This window comes from Chanodichthys erythropterus, chromosome 19 (assembly GCF_024489055.1).
Source record: "Chanodichthys erythropterus isolate Z2021 chromosome 19, ASM2448905v1, whole genome shotgun sequence".
NCBI lineage: Eukaryota > Metazoa > Chordata > Actinopteri > Cypriniformes > Xenocyprididae > Chanodichthys > Chanodichthys erythropterus.
In genome coordinates this window covers 21,631,823-21,641,013 of record NC_090239.1, presented here as the reverse complement: position 1 = coordinate 21,641,013, position 9,191 = coordinate 21,631,823, and the positions used below count along the sequence as shown (strand labels likewise).

Below are 9,191 nucleotides of genomic sequence, written 5' to 3'. Positions count from 1 at the left end.
AGTTTTGTTTTCTCCCCTCGAGGAGCTTTTATTTATATGTTTTTTTTTTTTTTCAATTATCTCTCATGTTACCAATGCCTCTGTCTGAGAAGAACTTTTGTTAGATTTTTGGCTTGCAAAGACTTTTTTTTTAATAAACCAACATTGCCTGGAGTTCTGCCTAGAGTGTTTCGTTTGGGTCAAACTTTATAGCCTCTGTGGTCTAGTGGCAGATCTCTCAACTGCTACATCAGAGACCCGAGTTCTAGCCTGGCTTGTGACAGAGGAAAAAACTATTTATTGACACTCCACTTGATAAACATATATCGTATTTAGAAAAAAAAAAAAAAAAAACTATAATAAAATAATGCAATGCTTTGTGCAAAAGTATAAACCTGTTAAATGTTTCACAGGTAGTCATGATCATGGAGAGCAGGAAGACGTATGTCTGGAGCAGATACAGCAGCAGCCAGATCGTCCCACACATGTTCTCCTGATCTTGTTCCAGGGTTCAGGGCTTCAGGGGGGCCATCATGATTATTCTCCCCAACCTCTGGCTCAACGATGTCCCCATTTTGTAGAGCAATATTGTGGAGCACAGCGCAGCATGCAATGACCTCAGGCACGAAGGCAGGGCTCACTTCCATTGCCTTAAAGAAAACAGAGCGCCAGCGTGTTTTCATCATCCCGAAAGCTCTCTCCACGATGTTCCGGGCACGGGAGTGCTTGCTGTTATAGTGAGCCTGTACAGCAGGGATGGACAACTCCGGTCCTGGAGGGCCAGTGTCCAGCAGAGTTTAGCTCCAACCCTAATCAAACACATCTGAACCAGCTAATCAAGGTCTTAAGGATTAGTAGAAAGTTATAAGCAAGTGAGTTTATATCAGGGATGGAGATAAACTCTGCAGGACACTGGCCCTCCAGGACCGGAGTTGTCCATCCCTGCTGTACAGGGTTCTGTACAGGCTCCCTGTATGGGGTGATGAGGTAGATGGGTTCACGCAGGCAAGGATAGCCACCATCCCCAAGGATACACTTGCCTGCAGGTGGATAAAGGCTTCCAGTGAAGACCGGGCTGTTCCTCAGCACCCTGGCATCGTGCATGGACCCAGGATATCCCACAAAGATGTCAATGAACTTCCCACGGTGGTTGGTGATGGCCTGTAGCTGGATGGAGTGAAACAGTTTCCTGTTCAGATAGCACTGGGCGGTAGCTGCTGGAGGTTTAAGACGGATGTGACAGCCGTCAATTGCACCAACTGTTGAGCTGAAAGCTGGTGACCCTAGCAGCTGGGCAAAACCTTCTCCTACCGCCACCAGGTCATCACCGGTTGGGAAAGCAATCACCCTCCTCAAGATCCTGATGATTGCAGAGCTCACTCTGTGCACAATATCATGCACAGAGGACTTGGGGATATCGAAGGTCCGAGACACCACCCTGAAAGAAGCCGCATGACCCAGCCAGAAGAGGAACAGCAGCACCTCAATGTCCCTTTCCCACCCATGATCAGAATCCAGCCTAATTGCAGCAGTTAGGGACAAGATGGACTGGCGAGAGAGACGGAGGTCATTGCGCAGGTCAACTGCCTCATCAAAATACAGCTGCAGGATTGGCACAGCTCTGTTGATGCGGCAGTAAGATGATGTGGGGTTCACCATCTGTTGATGTTCACATAGTTTGTTAGAACAATACATTTGTGTACGTTTTAAATAATGTTATGTTCATTTAATACTTCTGTATAAATATATTTATTAATTTGAATGTTTTTTTCTTCTTTTTTTCCATTTTATTCATATTCTATTTTAGTCAGTAAAACAAAAGTCATCTTTATTCATCTTTTCTTGAAAAAAATTATTAAAAAATGATTTACTCACATGATTTACTTATGGTTGAATATTAAATATTTCATTATTATGGTTGAATATTGTGAATTAAATAAATTGCCATGATGTGACATATCTGTGTAATTATAAGTTTTTACAATTAAGTATATTATTGTGCAGTATATTATTGTGTGTAAAGGGGTGCAGGAATGCAATGTATAGCTACTTTTTACTTACATTTTCTGAATATAAAATCACCAAACGTCTCCAAATGCGTGCTTTTCGAGCAACAGCCCGACGCCTCCTTTGTGATGTGATATGGAGCGGCATAATAAATGTAAACGTGGCGATCAAATCAGCAACGTAAATCATGTAATTTATGAAGGTAATTCATAGAGGTAATTGCGCGAATCTTGCTTGGGCTCTTTAAATCTTGGCGCTAGTGATGACGTCATAAGTCACGTGACAAAGCTAACAAGGCGGATTCAGGAAAAGAACATACTTTTTTACCCTTACAAAGTAAGTACCTACTCAAGAGAGTATGCGGTTTCGGACGCAGCCAGTCTCAGTGTTACAGTCACGTCTGTCCTGGACTCTGTTTCCCATGATCCTCCCTGTTCCACACCTGAACTCACTTCCCTCATCTTCTCTCCTGCTCTCCCTGGATTCCCTGCACCTGGTCTTCGTCATTAGCACTCCCTTTATGTTGGACTCACTCCCTGCAATCCTTGTCCATTCTTGAAGTTGATGTTGTGATATTGTTTAGTGTGTGCTGTTCTTTTCCTTTGCTAAATAAATACCCGTTTGTAGAAGCCCTATTCTGACTCAACTCTGCTGCAGCAACACACAACTGTAACAGAAGAACGGACCTAACAGTAAGGACTTTTTCAAGTATAGGAATTTTCCTGATCCCAAGCTCTCCCGTGCATCCCAGTGAAGATATGTCAGCGGCTGACCGTCTGTGGGATCTTCGGCAGGACGGTCGCCTGCTGGAGAGGTATGTGGAGGAATTTTCTGGGCTTTCTTATTTGTTGAACACGTGCTTTCTGATGGGCCTGGACGAGGGCACAACTACAGCCAGTTTCCTCCACGTATCCCTCCAGTGGGTCTGCCCATTTAGTCCTGACTGTCCCAAAGCCCAAACCGCCAAAGATGGCCGCTGCAAAGCCCAAACCACCCAAGAAGATAGCTGCCACCACATTGAAGCCACGCCATAAAATGGCCGCCGTGAAGCCCAAGCCACCAAGGAAGATGGCCGCTGCCACGCCAGAGCCACAAGGCAAGAATGCCGACGCCGCACCCGCCGCACCCAGGCCACAAGGCAAAATGGCCACCACGAAGCCCACACTAGTACCCCTAGGCATATTGATTGAATATGAGGGGATGTCCTGGGCTCCAAGTCTCCTAGAGTCCGCTCCAAGTCTCCTAGAGTCCGCTCCAAGTCTCCTAGGGTGCTTTTACACTTGGTTCGATTGCCTGGACCGAACCCGAGTTTGGTTGCTCCCCCCTCCCCCTGCCCCCACTGGACTGTTCACATTATATTATTTGGGTCCAACCCGTGGTTCGTTTGCGTCATCAAACCAGCAGCTGTTTACTATGTTGCTTAGTAACGATGGCGCAGGAGAAGGTGGCAAAAAGCATAACGACGTTGCTCTCCTCACTTTTATATTTTTGTTTTTGAACCGTTGGTTTTGTTCATAATGTCTCCTGGCGTCTGTCTGTCGCGAATGTAGAATGCTGAAGGTGAGCAGAAATATGAAAGGCTAACGTTACACTACAGCTCTCTGTTTGCAGCACGTCAGTCACGCTCGTCGGGAAAGTGAGTGAAACACACACACAAACACACATTATCATCAAATAATACGGCGTTAATAGCGGTCCACTTCCGCAATTTGGTACGTTTGCATTCACATCAGAAGCGAACCGTACCGGAGTTCACTTGAACCGCACCCCAGACCACCCTTTTTAAGCGGACTCGGGTACGGTTCGCGGGTGCGCACCTGAGTTCAGAAGACAGTGTTCACATCATCCAAACGTACCGAACTCTGACGTCAATCGAACCCGGGTGCGCACCAAAAGTGCTAATGTGAAAGCACCCCTAGAGTCCTCCACGTGCCTGTCTACAAGGCCGCTCCAGCCCCTGAGCCTCCAGTGGGTGGGCAACATGTGGGTGGGATCCCTGTTCCATGATCCGCCCTTTCCCATGATCCTCCCTGTTCCACAGCTGAACTCACTTCCCTCATCTTCTCTCCCGCGTTCCCTGGATTCCCTGCACCTGTTCTTTGTCATTAGCACTCCCTTTATGTTGGACTCTCTACACTCCTTGTCCGTTCTTGACGTTGTTTTCTTTTTTCTTTTTTTGAAGTGTGTGCTTTTCTGTTCCTTTGCTAAAATTCATGTGCATGATTTATAAATCATGAAAACAAAATAGGAAATCATGCTCACTAATTAGTAAATCGAGGGAACGAAATAGTAAACCGTATGCACAATTTAGCCTACTTTTTTTCTTCTTTTTTCCCCTGCATGTCTGGGGCTCCTGTTATATTTTTACCAACATCAGCCAAGAACATGGGGACACAGTCATTGTACTTACTCTTCTTCTTTATTTTTCAATTCTTAGTCTCTTATCTTACAACTCCCCCCTCTGGCCACATACGGTATTTCAGAACACTCAACACAATATATTCCCCTTTTCCTGGAAAGCATTTACACTTGCGTTAGAAATAACCAAAACTCAAGCAATCATTATATAAGGGGTACATACACTAGATAAGCAAAGCAATAGAAAACACAGTGTATAATAATGACTTAACAATCAGTTTTCTTATGTCTTGTTTTTCTGGGACAACCCATTTCTACATTAGGTTTCTCCTGTGGAACCGTAGTAGGCATCTTTTTCTGGACAAACAGCTAAATTCACAGTGTTCCAGGATTTCCCATCACCCAGAACATATGTACTCGGGCCAACTTCACGTTTCACCAACACTGGCATAGAAATCTCACATCCCCTTTTTTCACCAGCTGAGGTTTATATGAATGCGAACCCTAAGCCATTTAGTAACTCTCCTTTCATCAGTGTATTGCTTACTTTACTCTTGCATCTTTGCCAGCCTCTTGCGAACCTTCCTGTAGTCAACTTTACTGTGGATCAGTAAGATATTCAATATCAATATCTGAAGATATTCAATAAAGGGAGTCACATTGGTGGTGGCATGTGGAGTCGTTCTATAAATCTGCAGCATCCTTGTCACTTCAGGTTTCCATGGTTTCTGTTGTAAATCTGCTAACTGAACACAGTTTTTCAGCACCCTGTTGAAGCGTTCAACACAGCCGTTTGCCTGTGTATGATAGACGCTTGAGCGGATGTGTTTGATCCCACGTTCCTTTAGGAAATTTCTAAAGATAGATGATACAAACTGGGGACCATTATCAGTCACAGTTGTGATAGAATTCCCCTCACGGGAGAAAACACTGGCCAAGAATGACGTCACAGTGGTTACAGTAACGTGCGGAAAACACAACTTCGGGCCATCTACTAAAATAATCCACCAAAACAATGGTAAACCGACAGTCGTTCCTCTCTTTCTCGAACGGCCTCACAATATCCACTGCAACTTTTTGAAATGGACCTTGGGAAGTTTAACGGGTTGCATAGGAGCTGGATGTATTCTGGCAGTTTTGTCGGGTGATTGGCAAGCAACACATGATGCAATGACTGAATATACTAACTCGTCCATGCGTGACCACCAATAAATTTCTCTTAGTCTGGTTCACACCTTTTGTCTGCAGTAGCGTAGTTCACGGCCTGGTTCACGGTGAGAACCGATGACCCCACAGGTATGTTATCGATCACTCTACAGCCCACATGCAAGCGAGTGTTTCTTTCTCAACTGTTGAATACTTTCTTTCTGCATCTGAGAGTGTACGAGAAATGAAAGCAACAATGCGTTTAGTGTTGTCTGGGTGCAACTGTGACAAGACACCTCCTAATCCGCAATCAGAGGCATCCGTGGACGCCAGCGTTCAAGCAATCTTGGATCTTGGAGAGCTTGCAGATCAGCTGGGGCTGGAGCATCTGAAATGGCTTTGATATGATCAGGATTTGGGCACAAACCATCCTTGGAAATTATGTGACCCAAATAACGAATACTTGGCTGGTTGAACGTATTCTTTTCAAAATTAAGCCGAAGGCCGACATTCACGAGTCGCTGAAGCACGGTCCTGAGGCGTTCGTCATGCTCAGCTTTTGAGCTGCCCCAGACAACTATATGTCATCCAGGTTGTTTTGTACACCCGGCAAGTCTTTCAGTACAGTCTGCATAATCCTCTGAAATGCGGACGCTGTGGACTCCAGCCCGAACGGAACTCATTTGTATCTGAATAGACCGTCATGTGTAATGAATGCTGTTAAATATCTACTGTATTCGTGTAATGGCAATGGGTGATATGTGTTAGACAGATCAATTTGTGAAAACACCATTCCATTATGCATTTCTGCAAACAGCTCTTCGATGTGCGGCAGTGGGTGACAGTCCAGTGGGTGAGAGTACCCACTGTTCTTCCCGCCAACTGGTAATTTAGAGCCTTTATTAAGTCCAAGCCTAATAGCACGGAACCTGCCTGGACAATGTAAAATGTAGCAGAAGTAGTCACCTTGCCTAGCGTCACTAAAGCGGGCATACAGATGTAAGAGGATCGCACGGCATCTAGCATCAGTCCATCCATCTGCAGAAGCATTTATTACAGCGAGGTAATTTTCAAAAATCTATTGCCAAATCGTAAAGGGAAGGGTAGGCTCGCCTGGGCAGGGTAAAAATGGAGCATGAGCAGAGACCGAAGCCACCATCCTTGTTGCCAATTTGTTATATTGGCAATTTGTTATATACACAACTCCCCCTTCTGGCCACAGAACACTCAACACAACAGCTCCGTAGTCAGCGAAGCTGGAAAACATTTTTATTAATTAGTCGATCATGCCAAAGATACAATTTGCCAACAAATGCACTGACTTTGTCTGAAAGAAGCAAGATGTTGGCATCTTTCCTATGCATCATTGTGTTCAACAAATTCAACCTGTCAAAAATGTCTACAAGGTATGACAACTGCACCACCCATAGGGGTTCGTCCAGGTACCACTCAAGGTCGGACTTCGCACCAACAAGAAACATCTTCACCTCTGAACTCAATTCATAGAGATGGTGTAAAACCTGACCTCTGGAGAGCCAGTGAACCTCAGTGTGTAATAGGAGCAAGGAAAACAAGAATGCATTTAATGGCCATGCTTTAATGAAACTGGCCATTTGCACTCCAGAGACTCCGGCATTTTCTTTGATGTGAGAGATTCACAATGAAACATACAATGGTTCCACTTAAGCTAAAGGGTCTAAATGCTGGACACGAGTGACCAGACTGCTAACCCTCCCAATCATTGAATGGACCCCGTTGACATGACATGCCTGCGTCCCATATATACCTGTCACCAGTTCCATTCACTATGCCCGTCTCCTCAGCACTACACTTCCCATCATCCTCTCTGGCTCACACCTACTCACATTCCTTAATCACCAGATTACTGATTTTCTGCACCTGCACTCACTCATCAGCACTCCCTTTATAAGCAGTCACTATCCACACCTCAGTTGTCTGGTCTCGTCGCTACTACCCAATACTAGCCTGACTTTTCTACCTGTCATACCTACTGGTGGATACTTAACTGTGTGCTTCCATCTCTAACTGTCCAGTCCTCAATCTTCCTCAGTCTTCAGTGATCATCTTCTTTTCAGGCCAGTCAGCCTTCCAGTCACTGGTTATCTCCACCTGCTGTTTGCAGATAAGAACAATCATGACCCTAATATCATCTCAACTATCAACTTTGTTACTTACCTTTTTACATTCTGTGTGTCTCAATAAACTCTGTTTGATTCACCTTTGTCTGCATCCTTCTGTTCTGTGACAGAAGATCAGACCAACAACAACTAATACTACAACTATAACTATGAGCCTGCTTCTCCACCTTATTGATTGTTCACCCTCAATCACGATGGCCATCCCATTGAGGAATACGCTGGCGACTTCATGGAGCTGGCATCCAGGGTAAACCCAGAAGATACGGTACTTAATACCATTTTTCATAGAGGTTTGGATGAACATTTATATTAAAAGATACCATGGGATATGAAAAGGTGCACTTTGGAGCAATATATCCTATATGCACTCTTGCTCAGTCGATCTGTCTCCAAAATGTCACATCCTCTCATCATCTCTGCTTCTGCCCCAGAGTTCAGTCACAAGTCCGTTCCAGAACCAAACTTCAGTCCCGAGCCTATTCCAGCCCCAGACCACAGCCCAGTGTCTGTTATTCCATTCCCTGCGTTCAGTTCAGTCCCTACAAGACTTTGCACAGGTGAAAATACCCCTCCTTTAAATAGCTTATCGCAAAGTATCAATCTCATGAAAAAAAAAAAAATTGGAAATCGGATTCCATTCTGCCTGTCACGATCACCATCTGTTCCTGTCATGTTCCTGTCACATCCCGGACTACATTTCCCATGATCCTCCATTGCTCATCACCTGCACTCACTTCACAATCACTCCACACTAATCACCACACCCAGCTGCAGCTCATTATCAGGACTATAAAGGACTTTCACTCACACCACCTCACCGCTAAGTCTTGATTTCCTTGTGTGTCATTTCTGAGCGTTTATTCCCTGTCTGTTCTGCCTGTTACCGTTTGGACTGTTACCCTGTTTATCCCTGTCTGCCGCCTGCCTCGACCTCTTGCTTGTATACCGACCTGTGAGTGATATCTGCCTGTCCTGATCATTGCCTGTTCCTTGACCACGATTCTGCCTGTTCCTTGCTGTTCCTGTTCGCTCCTGATTGACCCTGCCTGTACGACCACTCTCACTTGTAAATAAATGCTGCACTTGGATCTCCTGCCTGAGTCTCCATTCGTAACACTGCCACAACAGATTTCAGGCTAATAGTGGTACTTCAATGAATGGCCAATTTCAGGTGTATTTTTTTTTTTTTTTTTCCCCCAAGATTCAAATGACTATTTTTTTCTCACACAGTTTTTATTTTATTTTAAACCATTTCAATTGAGGTATTTAAAATAAAAATATAAAATACATTTCATTTATTTATGCACATCTCTGCTTACATGTTTCAAACGATAAGCCATATTTGAGGTCGATGATGATAGGCAAACGTTTGGATTTCCTGCCCAACATACTGTAATTACCCACTGGACCCACTGTTAACGATCTGTCCTACACAGACTGCGTTACTTAATTTCCTGTGGATTTTTTTTACCCCTGTGACTAACTGACTAATAAAATTTTGGTCGACTAAAAAAGTTTGATTTGAAGATGAAAAACATACCA

The 9,191-nt window shown here is 44.4% G+C and overlaps 1 protein-coding gene across 1 annotated transcript; it reads right to left on the bottom strand.

The window, feature by feature from the left end:
* Nucleotides 1-386: 386 nt before the first annotated feature.
* On the bottom strand, nucleotides 387-3,167 carry LOC137007526 (putative nuclease HARBI1). The gene is made up of 3 exons (XM_067369068.1): nucleotides 2,760-3,167; nucleotides 907-1,638; nucleotides 387-704 (listed from the first exon to the last, which is right to left on the bottom strand). Exons 1-3 carry the CDS (start codon nucleotides 3,165-3,167, stop codon nucleotides 387-389), a joined length of 1,458 nt encoding a protein of 485 aa, XP_067225169.1.
* Nucleotides 3,168-9,191: the final 6,024 nt, after the last annotated feature.